The following is a 21,469-nucleotide window of genomic DNA, read 5'->3' as shown; positions in this document are numbered from 1 at the left end:
CCCCCCCCCCCCTCCGCTGAGCCATCTTGTCTACCTTGATTTCCTTTTATAGATGTAGAGACAGAGATACGTTCATTGGCTTCTTGAAAATCTAAACTCCCTTTGCCAGTGGCCATATTTCCTCTTTCTTAGTCAGGGACCCTCAAGTCTGAGGCTATAGCTTACCTTGAAAGCTTGGAACAGTTCCAAGAGAACTGAGGCCTCCCCCTTCCCCCAGCTTAGACTGAGGGGCCCTACCAAGACTACCATGTACCAGGGGCGAATATCCATGCCTTTCTCCCTGAGACCTTGGAATGCCAGGAAGGGACCAGATCGGCTTCCTAGTTCCTGGGCCTGTGGAGCCTTGTTTGAGGCCCTTCCCTGCTCCTGGGCTAGATTCTTCGGACTCCCTCCCCCCCCACCCCCCCAAGAATGAGCTCAGCTGCCTAATTGTGGTTGAGGACGGAAGATCACCCTGCCCCAGGGCTACAGCTCCAATACCACCTTTGTTTTGGAACAAAACAATGGACCACTAAGAGGTCACCCATGCCCAGGCTGGGCAGACACAGGAGGGGGCCTCAGGATACAGGGATGAGTTACACAAGTCCAGCCCAAGCCTCAGGCCAGATGGCTGGATGTAACAGAGACAAATTACAAGGTTGGGGTTTTGGCTTGGACTTCAAGGAGCAGGGGCTCAGTCTCCCTGCAGCCTGGCTATAAAAGGGACCCCAGGGTCTCCATCCAGTCCAAACCTTGTTGCTTGACCTGAGGATAACATGGCTTCCACTACCAGCATCCGCCAGTTTTCAACCTCCAGCTCCATTAAGGGCCTTTGCGCTCCTGGCATGGGGTTCTCCCGGATGTCCTCTGTCCGTGCTGGAGGTGCCTGCCGAGCTCCCAGTCTCTTGGGAGGTGGAAGCTGTGGCAATATGTCGGTCACATCCTCCCGCTTCTCGGCCGGCCTAGGAGGCGGCTATGGTGGTGGCTACAGTTGCAGCCTGGGTGGGGGCTTTGGCTCCAGCTTTGGTGTGTCGGATGCCCTCCTAGGGGGCAGCGAGAAGGAGACCATGCAGAACCTCAATGACCGGCTGGCCACCTACTTAGACAGGGTGCGTGCCCTGGAGGAGGCCAACACTGACCTAGAGGTGAAGATCCGTGAGTGGTACAAGAAGCAGGGCCCTGGACCCGCTCGTGACTACAGCCCCTACTTCAAGACCATAGAAGACCTGCGGAACAAGGTGGGAGCCTCTTACCTCTCTTCTGCTGTCTGCTCAGGGTCCCTCCCCAGAGCAGAAGACTTCCTCATCATCGACCTCCTCCTCTCTCACATCTCTGGAATACCCCTGAGCCTGTGGGGGTATCCTGGGCTGTGTGGTCTTTGGGAACTCTCCAAGAAGATGGTGGAGAACTCGTCTCTTCCAATGATGCTTATCTGGGGTGGGTGATAGAGGAAGGATGGGATAGCGCCAGGACACTGAAGGCAGCTGTGGGCATCGTGGATACAGAGAATAGCCTGAGCAAGGGTCTGGGAGGTGGGTAGTGTCTGGGAAGCTGCAACATGGTGATCTAGGTATGGTGATCTTCTTTTCTCTCCTGCCGAGCTCCCAGCCTCTTGGGAGGTGGCAGCTGTGGCAATATGTCGGTCACATCCTCCCGCTTCTCCACCGGCTTAAGAGGCTGCTATGGTGGTGGCTACAGTTGCAGCCTGGGCAGGGGCTTTGGCTCCAGCTTTGGTGTGTCGGATGCCCGAGTAGAGGGCTATGCTCCTGTAGCCTCGCCCTTCTCCAGGTTGCCCTCCTTGATGGAAGGCACCTGTCTTTTATCCAGAATCTTGGTATTCCTTCCACACTTTGATGTTCAGTCTGTGTCCTGTTTCTTTTGCTGACTCCAGAGTCTGTATGTTCTCAGGATGTGTTAGTTGTGGGTCTCTCTCCCTCTATGGTGGTTCTCTTGGGGTCTGTTTTTCAACTCGGACTGGAAGCCAGTCTGACCGAGGAGGACTCTCTCTCTGCCCCTTTACATACTTTCTTGATCTCTAAGAAAATGGCTTTGGCATCTGTAAATGTGGGATGGTCTGGGCACTAAGGATGGTCTGGGCACTAAGCCCAAATGGAAAGCAGAGGTTGAGGATCACTGAGAGACAGGTTAGCTCCAGACTGGTCCCAGGCAGCTGTGAGGCCGACCCAGGCTCTAGGGCAGAGAGCCAGCCCTACGGCAGTCTAGTGAGGGGCTTTGTCTGCTCCTGTCTGGGTCCTCCACCTGGCAGGGGATTCCTGTAATCTCCTTGGAAGCAGAGATCCTGGCTGTGCCAGATCAGATACCAGGCCTTGTTGGGGCAGTGGGGAACCCAGGGGAATCCTGGTGAGTCAGCGCTCCACATTTTGGGGTTAGCCAACACTTTGCCATCACCCTCAGAGCAAAGTCCACCCACTTCCCTGGAATCCCATTCCCTGCCCTCAATATTCTGATTAGGCTTTGTGGGCACACTGCATACCAGGTACCTGGGGACACAGAAACTTCTGGGTCTCCCCAGGCAACAGATGGTGAGGCATGAGGCAGAAGAAAGGAAGCAACTTGTCTCTTAAGTCACTGACCTGACCAGGTCACTGGATGGTACTTAGGGTCTGGAGTAGGGTCTTGGACAGGGCTGAGATGGCCCTAGACATAGGATAGTTCCTATGTCTATGCTGTGTCTATGGGACATCTTCCTCCTGGGTCAGCCTTAAACCATGACAATTTCCACCTAGCTTCTGCCATGGAGCTTACTTCTCCCTTCCCCCAACCTCATTAACATTCTTGCTTGGGACCAACCTCGGGCATTTTCAACAATTATGGACTTCCTGTATCGTCTTGGGCTCTGCTCTGGATTTGAGAAGGGGCCAGTTATAACCTCATTAATCAATTAATTAGTCATAAAATTAGACAAATACACCCTGGGGGCTGACTGTGGGCCAGGTGCTGTGCCCAGGCCTGAGGAGTCCAAAGAAAGCCAGACAAGTTATGGCCTCGTTCCATTCCCATGCTGCTCTGAGTCCAGTGGGGGAGCAACTAACCCAAAATGTAGTGGAAATTGAGATAAGATTGTCCCAGAGATGGTCATGGGCTATGAGGGAGATAGCGGGGAGATGAGGGGGGCAGGGAGATGCAGTTCCACGGGAGGTTGTTGGTAGGGCTTTCTGGAGCAGGTAGGGGTGAGCCTGGAAGTGAATTTAGTTGGGAATAAGGCCCAGGCAGCTTATTGATGATGACAGATGGATGTGTGTTTCTCTATGTCATGGTGTCATGTCCCATCGCTCTGTGAGTCCTTGGGGGGCTTGGCAGTTCCTGAAACCACAGCTGGGTGTTCAGAGGATGAGACCAAAGGCATGCTCTTACCTCTCCTGTGCAAGGCTGCATGCAAGCAAGGCCCAGCAGCACCTTCTGGGGCTCCATGGTGAGCACTGGCTCATGGAGTTCACAATCACCCACAGATCCTAGCAGCCACGATTGACAATGCCAGCATCGTGCTGCAGATAGACAACGCTCGCCTGGCAGCCGATGACTTCCGCACCAAGTGAGTCAGTCCCTATGGGCTGCCCCAGGGAGCTGGTGGTGGGTCCCCACTCTGCACACAGCACAAACACGGTGTGTGGACCATGCCCCTACTTCCAACCCCTGCAGGTACGAGACAGAGCTGAACCTGCGCATGAGCGTGGAGGCCGACATCAATGGCCTGCGCAGGGTGCTGGATGAGCTGACCCTGTCCAGAGCTGACCTGGAGATGCAGATTGAGAGCCTCAAAGAGGAGCTGGCCTACCTGAAGAAGAACCATGAGGAGGTGAGGTCAGCGTAGGAGTCATGGAGAAGCCGGCTGTGGAGCTGCGTCCACAGAACTTCTTCTCAGGCTGGGTTTATGCACTAGGTCCGCATCGCCAGTTGGTTCCTGGCCTGGTGCTGACCCTCAGGGAACCTTGAGTAAAGTAGTGTGTGTGTGTGTGCGTGTGTGCGTGTGTGTGTGTGTGTGTATGTGTGAGAGGGGTGGGGGATGTGGGAGATGCTCCTCCAGAGACTCCCTTCTGCTCATCCCTGCAGGCTTGGCCGATTGTGCAGGAACAGTTAGCTCACTAATGAGTGAATCAGGCTTACACACAGTACTAATTATTATAATTAATTATAACAAGGTGCATTTGCCCCACCTTACAACTGATTCACTACAGTTATGTCCACTGACACCGACAACACGGCTCTCGCCCTTCTCTTCTGGAAGCAAAGAAGCAGAGGCTCAGAGAGTGGTAGCGGCATACCTAGTGCTGCACCGTGGCTTGACCTCGTGCCTGTCTGACTTGTAGCCGTCCACATGAGGGTCTGACTCCACCCCTCTGCAGCTCCCCACTCCCTGACTACCTTTTCTAGAGATGTCTGAGTTTCAGGTCCCCCAGAGTGCAGTCCAAAGATGGAGGTCTAAGACCCCACTTAGGACTCAAGAAGTGTGTCTTTGTGGCTTCCTTCCCAGCTCAGCACTGCCTGTCCTGGGCTGGGGGAGCTTGATTCCCAGGTGCAGGACACCCAAAACTTTGAGGCTGAGTGCATACCTGCCCCTTCCCACCAGACCAGCATTGCTTACTATGATCTGGCTTGGACAGATGCCACCATAGGGTGCCTCATCCACACTTGTGCTCTAGGGTTGATGATTAAGGGACAAGGCTAGAGGTCAGGAAGTAGGGTAAGGTTGCCTTTTCCCCCCTCCCTCCTCACTGGAGAACCTACCAGCTTTCTCTCATTTCACACAAATTTGAATGTAGGTGCTAGGCATGCGTGTGTCAGGGTGTTTGTTAGGAGAGACCGATGGAATCCACAGCCCGCTGAGTACAAGGCCTGCCTTCCGTGTGGCAGCTTTACATGAGAGTTGCTGGCCTGGCTGTCTGCCTGCTTCCCTGGGGATCAGGGTCTCTTCCCAGAATGGTTTTGGGTGATCTCGGCTGTCCTCTCTGCCCAGGAAATGAATGCCCTTCGTGGCCAGGTGGGCGGGGATGTCAGCGTGGAGATGGACGCCGCCCCTGGTGTGGACCTGAGCCGCATCCTGAACGAGATGCGGGATCAGTATGAGAAGATGGCGGAGAAGAACCGCAAGGATGCCGAGGAATGGTTCTTTACCAAGGTGGGTGGCCGTGTGTGGTAAGTGTGCTCACGTGTGGTTGCTCATGCTACCCGCTGGCATGGCCGGGTCACTCTCAGACACACTGGAAAGCACTCAGAGCTGTGCTCAGGTTTTAAAGTAACTGTGAGGCCTGGAGAAGCTCAGACACACAAGGCTTTCCATGGCTGTGGCCTGGGGAACTGATCCAGGCCACCCAACCTGGCTCAGGCTCCACCCACCACAGCTGTTCATTACATGTGTTTGGATATGTAGTGGTGCCTTGTATTAACACCTACCAAATGAACATTTGTGGGGTCTGGGGCAGTAACTAGCATACCAATAATCTTTGGTGCCAGCTTTGAGGTGTTGTAGTTCAACAAGGGTCCCTTGCAGGTTCTAGATACATTGCATGTGTTCCTTGTGGGCCCAGAGGGGCTCTGGATGCAGGTGTCTATGAGCTCCTCTGAGGTCAGGGAGGGGTAGTTCTGGAAGGACAGGGCTTAGGGATAGCTCCCATCCTCTGTTCCCTCTGAAAGTCTCCTTTAGTCTCTCTGTTCACTCTGCCTTCCAGACGGAGGAGCTGAACCGAGAAGTGGCCACCAACACGGAGGCCCTGCAGAGCAGCCGGACAGAGATCACGGAGCTCCGTCGCTCTGTGCAGAACCTGGAGATTGAGCTGCAGTCCCAGCTCAGCATGGTGGGTCACTGTCCCTGTCCTGCCAGCTGCTTGTCACTTCTGTTGAGCCCTGCCACACAGAATCCCCACTTGGAGGACCAGAAGCAACCTGTTTAGCCCACCCCACTGGTCCCTCTTTGCCCCAGTTACAGTTCATCTAAGTCACTCAGATGGGACCACGCTCCCTCCCAGATGGGTGTCATCTTTGGGGAAGGGTTCGGCTCTTGTCTCACTGTCAACCTGTCCCCTGGGCCACAGAAAGCATCACTGGAGAACAGCCTGGCAGAGACAGAGGCGCGCTATGGGGCACAGCTGGCACAGCTGCAGGGCCTCATTAGCAGTGTGGAACAGCAGCTGTGTGAGCTGCGTTGTGACATGGAAAGGCAGAATCATGAGTATCAGGTGCTGCTGGATGTGAAGACCCGGCTGGAGCAGGAGATTGCCACCTACCGCCGTCTGCTGGAGGGAGAGGACGCCCAGTGAGTGGGGTCTAGGCACCCATTAGGCTGGGCTGGGTACTACCTTGTCCAAGGAATGTCACCAGTTTGATGTGAATGTGGAGGTGTGCAGGGGTGGAATGGATGGAAAAGGCGTGTGTCCGAGTGTGAAGACTGTCATGAGTACCATCTGAAACATGTAAACTAGATCTTGTGGGCCGTGGGGAGCCATGGAGTGACATGGGCAGAGTGATGCTCATCTAGGTCTTTGGGAATATTTGCTTTGGCTATGGAGGGCCAGCGTGGAAGTGGATGGGCAGAGGAGTGACTTCAGGAGGCTGTGGAACAGGGAGTCTGGCTAGCTGGCAGAATCTCCAGAGCCAGGAGTGGGGTTGTATAGACAGACAGAGGTCTCCCTAAAAACAGCAGGATGGGGTGCCCATGTCTCTCTCTCTCTCTCTCTCTCTCTCTCTTTCTCTCTCTCTGTGTGTGTGTGTGTGTGTGTGTGTGTATGTGGAGAGAGAGAGAGAGAGAGAGAGAGAGAGAGAGAGAGAGAGAGAGAACATGGCTCACAGTTGCTATGCAATAAATGCCAAGGGAATATGTAAAGGGGTGGGTAACAATGACCCTGGGTTTCTGGTTTGGATGACTGATCTAGTGTGACCAGTGACATCATTAGCCAGGACAAGGTAAGGTGTAGGGCAAGTGATACATTGACTTGAAGTTGGGAATGCTTATAAGAGTTCATGGAAAGCCAAGAGTGTGCTGGGGTCTCCATGGGAAGTCAAGAGTGTCCTGGGGTCTCCACGCTTAGCCACAATTCTAAACTTTGCTTTCTAATAATGCTGAATTTTGTCTACAGTCTAACTTTAAAGTCTTGCTTTAAAGAAAAGAGTCTTATTGGGCCCTTCAGGATATGGAAAATCCACTTGTGTAGCGTCTCCTTGTAAATCTTGGTTTAGTAACCCACAACATAGCCACAAATGCCCTTGGCTATTTCTTTTCTCCTTCCTGTTTTGAGGAGCCTATGGGACTTGATCCTTGGTTTGTGCTTTTTTTTTCTCTGTGAATTCCTAGCTGTGGTTTCCCAATTTGTGGGATCTCTCCTACTCTTTTGGGGCCTCCTCAGCTGCTTATCATTCCCAGAAGTGCTCCCAGGCTCTCCTTGCTTGTGGCACCTCTGGGCTGACAGGTCCTCCTCTCCCCACAGCCTGGCTACTCAATACTCCTCATCCTTGGCTTCGCAGTCCTCTAGAGAAGGTAAGTCTTGAGTCTAATCCTGTCCTGTGTATGGGACATGGGGAGAGATCAGAGGTGCTACAGCCCAGCTGGCAGGTTGGGACGGGGCTCCTGCCTGAGCCTCCCTATGACCCCTCCTTTGCATCTGCAGGCATGGTGACCAACCGCCAGGTGCGCACCATTGTGGAAGAAGTCCAGGATGGCAAGGTGGTCTCCTCCAGAGAGCAGGTGCACCGCTCCACCCACTGAGTTCCCACATGAGTCTGCATATGACAGCCCAGGCTCAGGGGCTTAGGCTGCAGATCCCGGCATCTACTGCCATGCCTGAACTCCCATGAGTGTTTGCTTTGTGCTGCCCCTTACAAAGAGGCCCCTTGGGTTGACCCCAGAAATTGCTAATAAAGCTTTGAAGAAGTCTGGCCCTTGAATTCATCATTTGTCTGGTCCATTGGCTCAGGCAGCGTGGGCTGAGCGTCTGGGGAGGGTTCCCCTAAGTGTCTGGTATCGCTTGTCACCTGCCTGCTTGTTCTGCCCACTCCATCCAGGCTTGTGTTGTTTTGGAAGTTAAGAGGGGAGGAGATGGAAGGATTGAGGGTGGAGGTGGGGAATATCCTGTTTTCTAAGAATCTGCCTGGGGGGGGGCTGGCTCCTGATGCTGGTCCCTGGGAGGGCCTTCAGGCTTTCTGGGTACCACACCTGTTAGAGAACACCTGCTTTAAAACAAAGGGACAGGGGTCTGGCTGGGAAAGGTAACTAACTTTCTTGGAGTGGTCCAGGACCTTGATGGATGAGGGGGTGGCAGCCTGGCAGTCTCAGCCCAAGAAGCCAGACCGGCTCTACCTGGCTCCCCGGGGGTGTGTGTATGTGGGGTGGGGCGACCGTGCTTTTGAGTGTGGGGGGCGTCCTGTTTGCTTTAGTGGCTTGGCAGCTCCTGGGCTATTGGGGAAACCTCTCCCAGCTGCGGATGGGGGCTGTCTAGACCTGTCTGGGAGGAGGAACCCATTGGCAGTCTGAAACATTCTGCCCAGCAGGCCTCCCAGGACCCTGGGACCTAGGGCTGGGCTTAGCACAGTGGGTGGGGCTAGGTAGAGCCAAGGGAAGGGGTCTGTGGTCCACCCTGGGGAACTACGCTGTGGTCTTTGACTTGGGGAACCTGGCATGAGTCGGGTGGTAAGAGTGTTAAGGGATATCTTTTAGTTTTTTTTCCTGGTTGGGAGCTGAGCTGTTCTATCCTCTTAGGTCTATCAGGATACAGAAGAGGGTAAGGGATGTGAAAGGAGACAGCCCGTTCATGGTTTCCATAGACTCCCTTTCATAAGGCATCCCTCCTATACATAGCTGTTTCCCTCTGAACTTCAGCTGAGCTCATTTCTGCCCACCTGGCCCTGGCAGCTGTACTGTAGGAAGGAAGTAGGGAAACATCTAGAAGGGAAGTCTGGCCTTCCTAAGGGACCCAGGGAAGGAGAGAGTTTCAGATAACTGGCCAGAATGAGCCTCATCCCAGGATGTGTGCCTGGGTGTTGGGGCTGCTTAGAGGGGTGACTCCTGGGTCAGGGGTGTTGTAGCTGACTGATGAGCAAGGATGTGCTATGCCAGCCCACGGCTTGAGAGAACTGGGCCTGTTTGGACATCACATTCTTTGCTAAGCTCTGATTTCCTGCCTGGGTTGGCAACTGGAGACTTCAGGTAGTTTCTGTGTTGTGTGGTGGGCCTGGCGGGTATAGACCTAACTCTCAAGTCAGGATGTGTACATGGTCTCTCTGATTCCCCAGTCCCCAGATCCAGGCTTTTCACATGCAGGGAGTGGCATGATGAGAAGGAAAGCCACCTCAGGTGTGTGGGGTGCCTACCTCCCCACCTCATTTCCCATCAAGCTGGGGTGGCAGCTACCTGGGAGGGCTGGGTAGAGGTGACGTCGCCAGCTCTTCTTGTCCGTATTAGGTCATGGGAAAGCGTAGCTGGAGGGCCTGCCTGAATCACAGGTGACAGGCCTGAGACCAGAGACAGACAGACAGACTCATGCACATGCACACACACACACACACACACACACACACACACACACACACGCACTCGATCATGACACCCAGCACAGGGTTTGGTGAAATGAGGCAGAGCCCTAGAGGTGGGAGGGGAGGGGGCCCATAGCCACCTGGGAGCTGGCGGGTGTCCAGGGGTGATGAAAGCCCAGGGGAATGGAAACAGCAGAGAGCCTGTTGTAATCGCTACGCCCACTGGCTGCCCTATAAAGGAAGCGGGCGAGCCCCGGCGCAGCACGCACCTTGGCTCCTCTCTTCCTCCCAAGCCCTCCAGTTCCACATCCGTTGCCTGCCGCCGCCATGACCACCACCATCCGCCAGTTCACCTCCTCCAGCTCCATCAAGGGCTCCTCCGGCCTGGGTGGCGGTTCATCTCGAACCTCCTGCCGACTGTCTGGCAGCCTGGGTGCAGGCTCCTGCAGGTTGGGGTCAGCTAGTGGCCTGGGCAGTGCTCTTGGGAGCAACAGTTACTCCAGCTGCTACAGCTTTGGTACTGGCAGCGGCTATGGAGGCAACTTTGGGAGTGTCGATGGGCTGCTGGCTGGAGGGGAGAAGGCCACCATGCAGAACCTCAACGACCGGCTGGCCTCCTACCTGGACAAGGTGCGTGCCCTGGAGGAGGCCAACACGGAGCTGGAGGTGAAGATCCGAGACTGGTACCAGAAGCAGGCCCCAGGGCCAGCCCGGGACTACAGTGGTTATTACCATACCATTGAGGATCTGAAGAACAAGGTAGGATTGCTGGCGGGAGGGGCATAAACCACCCACCTCCTACCCTCTTCAAGGCCTGGAGTTAACCGGGGCTGCCACAGGGTTATCTCTGCTCTAGTTTGACCCATCTCCCTTTGAGGGGGCAACTGGCTGAGCCAGGAACAAGCTGGTATTGAGAGGCTCCTTTGAGTGTCTGTTTCCTCCTGGAACAGTCCTCGTGCCATTGATGTCTAGGCCATGAGACATCACGGTTTAGGTGGAGGTCTGGTTCCATAGAGTGGAGCTGGATTTGTGAGTGTCCCAGTAAGAAGGGGTTTGGGTGATGGGCTCTGAAGGTGTGCCCCCACCCCCCTAGCAATCCTAAGAGAGGAAGCAGGATTGGGGTAAGGCAGCAGACTCCTATGGGAATGTTTTATGGGATTTTTCTTTTCTGGCTTCCTTGGCTTTTCTTTTGTCCCTAAGGATATCCCAACATCATCTAACTCCTCCCGCCTCCCAGCCTGAGGCCTCTTCAGCCCTCAGACCAAAACTGGCACGAGGAGGGTCTGCATGAGCAGGCAGTGCTAAGTTTCATCTTATTGGACTCCCCTTTGCCCCATCTCTGCCACCAAGGGCGACACTGCGTAGGGAGTGGCTGGCAGGAAGAGGGATTTTCTCTGAAAGCAGTGAATCCCAGCCTCCAGCCAGGAAGCCTGGCTGAGCCATCCTAAACTCAATGACCTATTGGTTTGCCATCTTTTCAGATCCTTGTGGCCACTGTGGATAATGCCAGCATCCTGCTCCAGATTGACAATGCCCGTCTGGCAGCTGATGACTTCCGTACCAAGTGAGTCCCAGAGGGTTGCAAGAGGGGGGGATTCCGGGGCAGCTTTCCTCATGCTATGACTTTCCAGAAGATAGGGAAGAGAGGGCCTGGGGGTTATGAGCTGAGCCCTTAGTTGGATGAACAAAGACAGCTACATCTGAAGGCAGCTGGAGGAAGAGAAAGCAGAGGAGGAGTCAGGAAGCTAGTGAGCGTGGGGTCTTGCCTTATGGTTGTCCCTGGGCTCAGGGTCACAACTTGCTTTCATCTCACCCTCTGATTCTCTCTCAGTTGTTCTGGCTTCGGCAAAGGGAAGGCAGAGGTGGGCACCAGGACAGAGACCTATATGTTAGAGCACCCTGGCCTGAGGTCTCTGGTTCTCATTGCAGGTTTGAGACAGAGCAGGCCCTGCGCATGAGCGTGGAGGCTGACATCAATGGCCTGCGCCGGGTGCTGGATGAGCTGACCCTGGCCAGAGCTGACCTGGAGATGCAGATTGAGAATCTCAAGGAAGAGCTGGCCTACCTGAAAAAGAACCATGAGGAGGTGAGGGGGCAGGGTCAGCAGGCCACAGAAGACAAGGAGTGGGTGGCAGAGCCCTGGGGTTGCCTGCAGTGGAGGGCGTGGGAGAGAGGGCTTGTTGAGTTTAGTCATCCTGTAGGGCTGCCCTTTCTGTAGAGTCTTCATTGCAGTAGGTCCAGAGCTTCCACACATCCCTGTATCTTAGGGACCTCTGGGCCTTATAGAGGCCTTCTCTCTTCTCCCTGCCTCACTCATAGTGTCAGAGGAAGAGGAAGATGCTCAATGCTTGTTTTAGTTCCAACTCTTAAGCCTGGACTCCACAAAGGCATTTGGAGATTGGAAGGGAAGTTTTTGGGGACAAAGGCCTAGAATCAGATGTCTCTGGAGAACCCCTCTGTCTAATGAAGGAGGCACAGTGTGAAGGTGGGCACTGAGTCCATACAGAAGAAACAAACAAACAAACAAACAAACAATCCATAGGAGGGTCTGAGGGAAGAGGTTGGGCAGATCAAAAGGTCTTTAGGAAGAGGCTTAGACCTAAATGTGGGCTAGGGAAGGCTTGGGTCTGTAAGGCCAACACTGGCCCAGAGGACCACATCTTCATTCCCTCTTCTCACAGGAGATGAATGCTCTGAGAGGCCAGGTGAGTGGTGAAATCAATGTGGAGATGGATGCAGCTCCCGGTGTGGACCTGAGCCGCATCCTGTCAGAGATGCGGGATCAGTACGAGAAGATGGCGGAGAAGAACCGCAAGGATGCTGAAGACTGGTTCTTCAGCAAGGTGAGAGCAAGTTGCCGTCCAGACAGACCTCAGGATCCTGTCTTCACATCTAGCTGTTATCTTAGGGATACCCTCCCTTGTCAAACTATGTGGACTCTACAGAGTCAGGATTGAAGCCCATTGCTTCAACAGAGCTGGCATTAGCTAGTCAGCCATCTGCGGGATGAGTGGGAGGCGCCTTGTGGAATCAACACTGGGGATAAAGACCCTGGGAATTTCCACCTTTCTTTAAGAAGCCAGGAATCAGCATCAGAGGCTGGGATACATGTCCTGGCTGGTTCTGTTTCTGTTCTATGGCCTGCTACCTGTAGAGATTAACCATAACATTTCAATGAGTATGTTTCAGGACTTGGGGAGTAGGGAGCTTGGGGACAAGACTGATCAAGGCTCAGGGGCGGTCAGGAAGGTGGTTACAGCTAAGGGACAGGGTATGAATAGATCCAAGGTACCTGTCTGAGCTCTGGGTCATGGGAGCCATGGAGAGTCTAACTTCGGGAAGGGTCCAGGCTCATGCTTCCTGTCCTGTGTCCTGTTTATAGACCGAGGAGCTGAACCGTGAGGTGGCCACCAACAGTGAGCTGGTGCAGAGTGGCAAGAGTGAGATCTCTGAGCTCCGGCGCACCATGCAGGCCCTGGAGATTGAGCTGCAGTCCCAGCTCAGCATGGTAGGGATGCTGCTCTGCACACAGGGATGGGTCCAGCACTTGGGAGATAGCTCTGCCACTCTCACTGACTACCACCTGTTCTCCTGCAGAAAGCGTCCCTGGAGGGCAGCCTGGCAGAGACAGAGAACCGCTACTGCGTGCAGCTGTCTCAGATCCAGGGGCTGATCGGCAGTGTGGAGGAGCAGCTGGCTCAGCTGCGCTGTGAGATGGAGCAGCAGAATCAGGAGTACAAGATCCTGCTGGATGTGAAGACACGGCTGGAGCAGGAGATTGCCACTTACCGCCGTCTGCTGGAGGGCGAGGATGCCCAGTGAGTAGAGGCCCACAGGGTTAGGGCATTAGGGGCGAGGAAGGTACAAATCTCATCTAATCTTTCCAATTTTTTTTTTTCAGCCTGACTCAGTACAAGCCAAAAGAACGTAAGGATCTTGGTAACTGAGGGCTGGGGTAGAGGGATGCATGAGGCAGGAATTGCCTAGCAGATTGCTGGGCGAGGGTCTGTAAGGAGATCCAGGGCATGATGGCTAATCTTCAGTAAGCATAGGAGGAATGGACCTGTTAGGACTCAGAATTGATGCTCCGAGGAAAGAGCAGAGGAGAAACACTGGTCTGATGAGGACATGGAGAGAGGGCTGGTTACCATGGAGATGACGGTGCAAGGAGTAGACCTCATTCTGATCTGGAGAGCCTCTTTGCTCCCAGTTCCCAATAGATGGGTCAGAGCAGTTTTGTCTCTGGGGATTTGAGCCTAGTAGAAGATAGGGTTATGTTTTCTGGTCTCCAGATCTCAGTCTTTGTGGAGCCAGGGAATACATGGTCTTAATGCTGTGGCTTCTAGTCAGGTGGTCTTTATGCTGTGACTTCTAGTCAAACAGAGATGATGAGGAACTAGGCTTTTGTCTTGGGTATCTCCATGTGGTGGAGGAGATGGGAACATAGTCCAAGCACTGCAGACTGCAAAGGAGTGGATATAGGACTTATTTCATTCAGTACTGAAGGACAAAGTGGGTTTGTATAGCCTGTCCAGGGGACCATAGCTCACACAGGGGTCACAGCAGAATGCAGGGTGGAAAGGAGGCAGGTGAGGGCGGGAGGGATATACGCGCAGTGTGGTGTTGAAGGGTGAGCGAAGACTTGGTAGCATCTCTCAGGAGAGGACCAGAGTGGGGGCGGGCTGGCTTCCATGCAGGGGACTGAGGGCGGAGAGTGGCTTTCTTCACTTGCCCATAGCCTGAGTGTCTGTTTCTCTTGCAGCTGTGACCACCCGCCAGGTGCGCACCATTGTGGAAGAGGTTCAGGATGGCAAGGTCATCTCATCCCGGGAGCAGGTCCACCAGACCACCCGCTAAGGCCTCAGCTCCTTCTGGCCAGTTCCCTGAGGCTGCAGAGAGGCAGCATCCCTCTTGGCTTGGCAGCCTGTAGCCTCTCCAGCATCAGTTTCCTGCTTCAGCCTCTTCCCGGTATCCCCCTGCTTGATGCCATTAAAGCTTGCTGATCTGAAGTGAAGTGTGTCCTTTGTTTTGAACACTGAAATAAATGACCATGGTGACAATAGGTGGACTGGTGTGTGTGTGGGGGTACAGGGGAAGCATTTTGTGGATACTCATCATTATTCTTGTAGATGAAGGTAATGGGTTAGCTTAGGTAAAGAGGGCTTAGCCTACTTCATATCCCCTGAAGACATTAATCCCCCTGATGGGGATGGGTGGTTCAGGCCAAACCTGTCCTAGAGTGGAGTCAGTTCATCAGGGGTGGCCCTAGGTGGCCTTCTCTTGTCCTGTATGCAGTCCCATGACCTCAGGCAGTCACAAGGCTCTTCCTTCTGAGCAATCTCATTTCTCACCCATAAATGGATGGGAAGATCTCTGGTGCAGGAGCCTGATTCCCCAGGGGTGACTCATTCTGTCTCTGAGTCTTCCCTGAGAGAGGAGGTGGACCAGGATGGGGAGAGGCCCTCTGGTAGAGCGGGTGGGTTGAGGTTCCCATGGGAGTCTCGTGAATCCACAAGAACAGCTTTCATGGTCATCGTTTGGCGATGAGTGGGAGGCCTGCGCTTCTTGGAAAGGGCAGGTTCCTACCGGGGATGGGAGGAAGAATGGAATCTTTCTTTCAGTGTCTCCTCACATGATCAGTCAGCTAAGGATAGGGGTGACCTGGGGCCCCTGCGTAGAGCCGTGACAGGGAGCAGCGACCTTCTCCCGGATGGTTGATAGTCTTGATTCCTCACTGGCAGGAAAGGTAAGGGAGGGAAACTGAGTCCTGAGGAAGTAAAGGAGGGGCAGCTCCTGCTCCAGCTGAACCTAGGGCCCTCTGAATGCCAGACGAGACTCATTCTGATAGCAGCCGTGAAGAACAGAGCCGGGGGCACCTACTTTGAGTAAAATCTGGAAGCCACTAGGAAAGGCAACTGCCTTCTTGGTTTTACCCAAGGACTGGGAGGTTGGGGAGAAGTTAAAAAGGGGTTCCCTGTTTAAACTCACTGCAGGGATTTGGGAATGAGGTGGCAGTCTTGAACCAGCACCTGGAGATACCTTCTCTCTCTCCCAGTGCTCGATGCTGAGAGTGGAACGTAAGTGCAAAGGCACAGGAGGAGTCAGAACTCAGAGGCCGGGTACAGTGGGAGCTCGAGGTCAGGGGAGGCCACCATGGACCAGCTCAGGGCCAAGGGATGAGCCCCAGCCACTGGAGTGTGAGGACTCTGGGTGGGTCACAGGTTCTTCCTAGATCTCGGAGGACAGAGTTTACTATGAGAGGCAAGAGGGCAGTGGTGATGCTGATGGGGGATGTGAGTTCTTCCTCGGGCTGCAGCAGCATCGGAGAGACTCAAAAGCTGCACCAGCTCTGCATCATCAAGCTGGCGCCTCTCAGCTCTCTGCCAGCAGGTACGGCTTAGATGGGGGCAGGAGAGAAACTTGCTCCCCCAGCCCCTGATGTGCACATCGGGCCATAACCGGAAGAACCAGCCTGGGCCAGGATGGCTCACTTGGGCTGCATGAGCTCATCATTTATCTGAACCACAGTCTTAGGAAGCAGGCAGAGTCTGGGGAGAGGTGCCCCATTGAGTGGATAGGGACACCGAGGCTCTGACAGGCTGTGACTCAGCTACTCTTCCAAAGTGTGTGACATATCAGGTTGGGGGCGGAGCAGGGGAAGGTGGGAATAAAGCCCTACTCTGTTCTGGAAAGAGGCCATAGCCCCACCTCCTACCTCTCCTCAGTTGTTAGGCAGGGAATGGCTTCCTCCATTCTAGAGACTATGGGATTCGCTCTTATTGCTATTAGGAGGAGCCAGTGTTGGAGAGGGCAGGCAGGAGGCACTCCTGGATTGTGGGTCTCTCCTGAGTGAGTAGGTGATATGTGCTTGGTGTGTTCTGTGGGGGACCCCCACAGCATGAGGTCAGACTGCCACATTGAGTAGCTCCCTAGGGGACTGTGTAGAGAACCTTAGTGGCTTTGTCCCAGGATACCTTAGATATTGGGCATAAGCCTGGTTTGGGGCTGAGTGTTGAGACTGTGGTGGGTTCACTGTTCATCTACAGTCTACCCACACCACCAACTCCCATCAGTCTGGCAGGAGGGACAGGCCTGTGACTGCCCGGGCTCCTCTTTCCTGTGACAGACACAGTCCCATGCCACCAGTGGCTGGGTCTAAGACTCTTCTTCCACCACACTAGCTCCTGGTAGGTTTCTTCAGAGAGGTGGATGTGGTGAATGGCACTGCATGCGGCCAGCTCAGCGCTGAGTCTAGGGGAAGAAGGGACAGTGGCTTGCGTGCGAGGACTGGATGGACTTCAAGCCAACAGTGGGCCTGACAATACACTCAACCCTCATGCAGTGTGTGTCTCTTGGGGAGTTGAGGAGAACAGAGGTACCAGAACTGGTACTATTCTCCCTCTAGGGACAGGACAAGGCCATATCCCAGCTAGAGAGAGCCTTAGGCCCCCTCGAGGGCTCCTTGTTTATGACTGGTGTGAGGGCCTGTGGCAGCCTTCCTCTCAGTGGGGCACATCAGGCATGCAAGAGGGAGAGGACCGTGCATATACATAGGAAGGGCCTGACCTATGTGGATTCCTACTGACCCAGGACTAGTCATAGAATTGGGTCTAGAATGGATTTTGTCCATCTCCAAGGACCTTGCTCTGTCTCCTTACATGGTTGTATTCCACCAAGACCCAAACATACAACGCTGAATTCTCTCACTAGCCTGTACATTTGGAGGACTTCTCTGTCCTGTTCTTTGAGTCAGGGTCTGGGACATCGTCGGTGTTTTCTAGACCCTGTTGAATAACTGCAGTGATGCTTAGTGGTCTACCAGGCACTCGCTTTATTTTGTCTTTGCTCTCATGTGCCTGTGAGACAGCAGTGTTATTCTCACAACCCAGAGAAGAAAAAAAGGTTCCCAGGTATTGAGTAGCTCACCCCTGTTTGACTCCAGCTTGCTCTGTCATGGCGCACCACATGTCCACCAGGGGCTTCCCTGGATCCCCACCCCCAATCTCACAGCTCCCAGAGCGGTCTCCTGCTTCTCCAGCCTGGGAATCCCCTGGGGAGCTTGTAAAAGAGCCCCAAGACCAGGCTTGTCCTGGATAATGCTGAAGCAGGGGTTGGGGCAGGCAAAGGAGTCTGTGTAGAGATTCTGATGATCTTGTCAGATTTAAGAACCGCTGTGAGTTGAGGTGTGGCATTGGCCAAAGATATTTCCTGGTCAATTCAAACGTGACAGAGACATGACTTCATGCCTGAGAAGGGGTGGGACGAAGGGCAAGGATGGGGGAGGAGTTTATTGCCTGGAGGTATGCCAGCTTGACTGGACTCAGTGCCTGTGCCCTGGAGCTTAATGGTTCTGGTTCTGACAACTTGGGGATAATAAATACGCATCGCTAGCACACAGGAAGTGTCTCCCACTTCTCTGCTTTCTTGCACTACCTGAAGCCCAGACATAAGAGAATCAGCCTTCTTTATAGTTGAGTCCCAGAGGAGGTCACACTTCTTCAATTGTGGATATGGTCAGGGAGTCATACACCACAGGACTTCATACCACCAGAGTGCCCGTGTTTCTGGCTGTGGGTTTCTCTCTAGGGTCAAAAGGTTGATTGTCTTCTATTCTCTAATCTCTGAGAATTGGGAACAGTGCGTGTGTGTGTGTGTGTGTGTGTGTGTGTGTGTGTGTGTGTGTGTTATCTGCGGTGCTGGCTGAGCACTGAGACCTTCTGTGTGCTGGGCCTGGGTGGTGTGGTCTTTAGAATCTTTCAGTACAGATGTGTGTGTGTGTGTGTGTATGTGTGTGTGTGTGATCTGTGTGTATATGTGTGATCTGTGTGTGTGTATGTGTGTATGTGTGTATGTGTGTGTGTGTGATCTGTGGTATGTGTGTGTGTGTGTGTGTTTGTGTATGTGTGTGTGTGTGATCTGTGGTGTGTGTGTGTGTATGTATGTGTATGCGTATGTGTGTGTGTGTGTGTGTGTGTGTGTGTGTGTGAGATCTGTGGTGTTGGCTGAGTACTTTTCAGTCCAGGTAGACTCTAGACTCTAAGACTTTCTGTGCTAGGCTTTGGTATGGTTTTTAGATTCCTCCAGAATGGACACGTGTGGTGTGTGCGTGTGTGTGTGCGTGTGTGTGTATGTGTGTGTGTGTGGTGTGTGCATGTGTGTGTGTGCGTGTGTGTGTGTGTGTGTGGTGTGTATGTGTGTGTGTGTGTGTGTGTGTGTGTGTGTGTTGATATGAATCTTAGCTTGCCAGTTGGAGCTGGGTTTGGGTCTGTCTCCTTTCATGCTGTTAAATCCTGGGCAAACATTTCACTTCCTGTAGTCGGTCTTTGGTAGCCTTTGGTGATCAAGATGACCATTTCCAATCCTAAGGGAGATGGATTTGTGGTTAGGCATGAATTCTAGGCTCATCCATACATCAACAGACTGGTTCCATGTAGCAGTACCCAATTAATTACTCAAATCAATCCCTGCAGCAGCAGCAGCAGTGGCTCGCTACCTGCTCCAATATTCCGGGTTCCTGCATGAAATCCACACACACAGCCTTTATATTTTGATCAGCCTTAAACAGCTCACTGGCTGGGCTACTTCCTGACCTCTATGTGGTTAATCCACCTCCCTCTGCTATTCCCAAGTTAGTGCTTACTAAAATCTATATTCCATCTTTGCAGCCTGGGCCCCAGTCCGGCAGCACTCTTGAGCTCTCTCCTCTGACTTCTGTGTGGTGGCTATGCTCTCTCTCCCATACCTTCTCAGACATGCTCTTTCCTGTCCCACTCCCAGCATGTCGATCTCCTTTTTCTTTCTTCCTTTTTCTGCCCACTTCCCAGGAATCCTAAAAGCCCTGCCTTTGTCTGCCTGCCCAGCCATTGTCTGTTGGCATCTTTATTTACCAATTAAATCTAACTGGGGGCAGGGTCCTTCAGTGTCTTGTGTGAGGGATGTGCAATTCTTGTGCAATTTTGGGTATCAAATTAACATAATACAAGCAGCATTAGACCAGACCCACTCCATTTCCCCTTTTTGTCCAATTAAAGAAGCTCTTTTCTTTCAGTTATAAATTGAACAGGATTATAATATTATATATTTTGCAAATTATAAGGTATGATACACACTTATAACATCTAGTCTATTATATGTGTTAATTTAGATAAATTACTCTATAATCTTTCCTAACTTAAAGATAGCACAGAAGGAACCTATGTGGGCTAGCTTAAGGTCCTGAATGAGGACATAAAGATATTGGTGCTGGTTGACTGCAGATGGGCTAGCTAGTTCAGGGCCTCTAAAACAGATATGAGACAGTGGGTGATAGTGGGCGCTGCTATTTAAATTATCTTAAAGCATTTTAAAGATAGTTTTCAGGATGGTGGTAGTGGTGCATGGTTTTAATCCCAGTGCTCAGGAGGCAGAGGCAGATGGCTCTCTGAGTTAGAGGCTACCCTGATCTACAGATTGAGTTCCAGGGCAGTCAGGGCTACACAGAGAAATGCTGTCTTGAAAAACAAAATGAATCAAAACAAAGAAAACCAAACAGAAACACCCAAAACCAAACAAAAAATTAATATTCAGGAGGGCATGTGCCGGGGTCTATTGCTCTTTTCCCTCTTACACCTTTCACTTTAGGGGTGCCTAAATGTTTAAGCATATTCTTGGGTCTTGTACATTGACTTATAAAAGGCAAAATTCTGAGCAAAGTGGGACTTGTGAGAAAATCACGCCCCCTTTCTAGAAGTGTGTACCCTGGGAGTGGCACAAGGTAGGTGACAGTGGGGAGGAGAGAATTTAAGCCTCTGCCAGTCAGGGTAGAGGCCACTGCTGCTCAGCTCAGCTTCCTCTTGTCTAACGTGTGTGCTTAGTCCTTCATTGCTTGATCTACTAACAGGTCCCATCTGAAGTCTTCTTTCCCAAAAGCCCAGGCCCGGAGCCTACTGATGGGGTCAAGGCCAGAGGAGACTGTAGAACACCGCAGAGTATTTTAACTTCTATTGGTGTGGCCAACAGGTCAGAATGATATGTGGTAGCAATAAACAAAATTTCTGGGCCTAGAATAACTCAGGCAAGACTCTCTGGGTTCCTGTCACTTCAAAAGAGGAACAATAGGAAAATTATAAAGTCAAGTGCCATGGCCATTGCCCCATGGTATCCAAGAGACCTGTCATTGGGCCTAGACTCCATCCTTCCATGAAGGGTCAGAGTGGGAATAGTGCTGGTGGCACACACACAGTATTAGGAGCAGGATAGAATGCCCTCCTACTGAGTCCACAACATACCCCAGGGGGTGCCCTTGAGTAGGTGAGGGCAGGAGATGGCATGGAGGAGCTTGTTGGGAGGGTGCGATGTAAGGAGCTTATATTAGGAGTCAGAATATGGAGGTTGGATAGAAAGGCAGCAAGGTTGCAGAGGGAGGATGAAGAGGCTGATCACAGGCATAGGGTCCTCCAGGCATGCTTCTTTGTGTGTTCTAAAAGAATTGAGGGCCAGAGGGATGACAAGATGCTGGGCAGTGAGTAAGAGGCAGGGTGGGCCTGTGGCAGCATGGGATGTGGCTGCTATGGTCTATACCACTTGGGACGTCCTGGTGTCTCAAAGGCAGCTTCTAAATCCAAAGTACATCGCATGGAAATGGAAACCTTTTGATTTTTTAGAACTAGAAAGGACTGCAGCTACCCAACCCAGACTTGTCCCTGTTCGGGGAGAGCAGGCACAGAGAAGGGAGGTGAAAGGCTTCAGGATCCATGGTGAAGAACCTAGCCATACCATGTTCCTTGCAGGACTCATGCAACAATATCCAGCAACAGTTTGGGATGACATCAATGAGACTCCTGCCACCTCAGGTTCTCACTGTGGGGCAGGGACTGGTTGACTCACAGCCCGAGGACGCGCCTGCCAGAAGCTGACTGCACCTAGGGCTCCTTGGTACTGTCCCCTCAGGCTCCTGGAACAGAAGCCCATTTCTGGCTATACAACATGAGTCAGTACTGACTTGAATTTGTGTGTTTTTCTCTCGGCCCCA

General features: G+C 52.8%; 2 protein-coding genes across 2 annotated transcripts in view; both read left to right on the top strand.

Moving 5' to 3' along the window:
* The first annotated feature begins 675 nt into the window (after positions 1 to 675).
* The window catches only part of LOC116077146 (keratin, type I cytoskeletal 42), a 69,568-nt gene continuing 48,774 nt past the window's right edge, over positions 676 to 21,469 (top strand). The window contains exons 1-8 of the mRNA XM_031351496.1: positions 676 to 1,217; positions 3,450 to 3,532; positions 3,640 to 3,796; positions 4,955 to 5,116; positions 5,667 to 5,792; positions 6,030 to 6,250; positions 7,419 to 7,468; positions 7,599 to 7,866. Coding sequence (XP_031207356.1) covers positions 756 to 1,217; positions 3,450 to 3,532; positions 3,640 to 3,796; positions 4,955 to 5,116; positions 5,667 to 5,792; positions 6,030 to 6,250; positions 7,419 to 7,468; positions 7,599 to 7,696 — 1,359 coding nt within the window. The 5' untranslated portion in view covers positions 676 to 755 and the 3' untranslated portion in view covers positions 7,697 to 7,866. Of the gene's footprint in view, positions 1,218 to 3,449; positions 3,533 to 3,639; positions 3,797 to 4,954; positions 5,117 to 5,666; positions 5,793 to 6,029; positions 6,251 to 7,418; positions 7,469 to 7,598 lie in introns of the transcript that reaches the window.
* On the top strand, positions 9,716 to 14,519 carry LOC116077147 (keratin, type I cytoskeletal 17). The gene is made up of 8 exons (XM_031351497.1): positions 9,716 to 10,218; positions 10,941 to 11,023; positions 11,389 to 11,545; positions 12,141 to 12,302; positions 12,842 to 12,967; positions 13,057 to 13,277; positions 13,361 to 13,386; positions 14,222 to 14,519. The coding sequence occupies exons 1-8, from the start codon at positions 9,787 to 9,789 to the stop codon at positions 14,314 to 14,316; spliced, it is 1,302 nt and encodes a 433-aa protein (XP_031207357.1). The 5' UTR covers positions 9,716 to 9,786; the 3' UTR covers positions 14,317 to 14,519.

Source organism: Mastomys coucha, unplaced genomic scaffold (assembly GCF_008632895.1).
Source record: "Mastomys coucha isolate ucsf_1 unplaced genomic scaffold, UCSF_Mcou_1 pScaffold5, whole genome shotgun sequence".
Lineage (NCBI taxonomy): Eukaryota > Metazoa > Chordata > Mammalia > Rodentia > Muridae > Mastomys > Mastomys coucha.
The sequence above is the reverse complement of the archived record's forward strand: the minus strand, read 5'-3'. Positions and strand labels throughout refer to the sequence as shown.